At 58.4% G+C, this 1,084-nt stretch overlaps 1 protein-coding gene across 1 annotated transcript; it reads right to left on the reverse strand.

The window, feature by feature from the left end:
- Positions 1-4: 4 nt before the first annotated feature.
- On the reverse strand, positions 5-1,071 carry LOC116548609 (cytochrome P450 1A2; the record flags this gene model as incomplete). The annotated part of the gene is made up of 1 exon (XM_032273967.1): positions 5-1,071. A coding segment is annotated over exon 1 (753 nt), but the record flags the coding sequence as incomplete, so codon positions are not given.
- Positions 1,072-1,084: the final 13 nt, after the last annotated feature.

Genomic DNA, 1,084 nt, shown 5'->3' on the forward strand with positions numbered 1-1,084 from the left:
ACCTCTGCAGGGCAGGGTTGGGCAGGTAGCGAAGGATGGGGAAGAAGTCCACAGGGTTCCCAGAGGTGGCATTCTCCGCGAACACATGACTGTTCTTCACGAGGCTGAGCATCTCATCGCTGCTCTCGGGGAAGTGCTGCCCGAAGCACATGGCACCGATGACTTTGACCACAGACACCACTATCTCATTGTAAGGGTCGAAGCGCCCAGGCCCTGCCATCAGCTCCTGCAACCTGCTGATCAGGGCCTCAGCCTCCTGGCTCACATGCTCCTCCAGGTAGCAGGAGGATGAGGAGGCCGGGTCAGAGGCGATGGAGAAGGTGTTGAGGGCGTTCTGGGCCAGGCGCCGGCGGGCAGCCCACACCGGTCCCGAGTCTGGGCTGAAGGACATGCTCTGGCCATCAGCGATGAGGGTGAAGCTGTAGAGGTCGGGCCGGCCCTTGAAATCGTCGCCTTGCCGCACCAGGGCCTGCCGGATGGTGTCCAGACCACTTAGCACCACCACGGGCGTGGAGCCAATGCGGATCTGCAGCACGTCCCCGAACCGCTGGCTCATCCTCGTCAGTGCCAGGTGCGGGCTCTTCCCCAGGGTCAGCACGTGCCCGAGCAGGGGCCAGCCCCATGGCTCTGGTGGACTTTTCAGGCCTTTGGGGACCCGAGACCTCAAACTCTTGAACACCCAGAATACCAGGCAGAAGACGGTAGAGGCCAGGAGAAGCTCTGTGGCCGAGAGGGGAACAAACTGGGACAATGCCATCTGTACCAACTACAGGGAAAAAGGAAGGAGGAACCAGGCTGAGAACTGAGATGGAGACATTCATTCATTCATTTTCTCAGTCATTTGATAAAGATTGATGCATGTTCTGTGCTTGGCTCCCAGCTGGATAGCAGAAACACCAAGATCCACCTGCCATGTGTCCTGTGCCCCCAGAACTCACCCTCTGAGCATCACAGAATCTGAGGGCTGGAAAGGAACCTCAAGTTTCCCAGCATGAGCCCTGGCTCTCTCCTCCACCCATCATCTCAGTTTCCATTTTTGGGGCTGGAGTAGAGGCAAGTGACCACTCCAAAATGGGGAAGCCAA

Source organism: Sapajus apella, unplaced genomic scaffold (assembly GCF_009761245.1).
Source record: "Sapajus apella isolate SASKATOON/1434 unplaced genomic scaffold, GSC_monkey_1.0 scaffold16753, whole genome shotgun sequence".
Classification (NCBI taxonomy): Eukaryota; Metazoa; Chordata; class Mammalia; order Primates; family Cebidae; genus Sapajus; species Sapajus apella.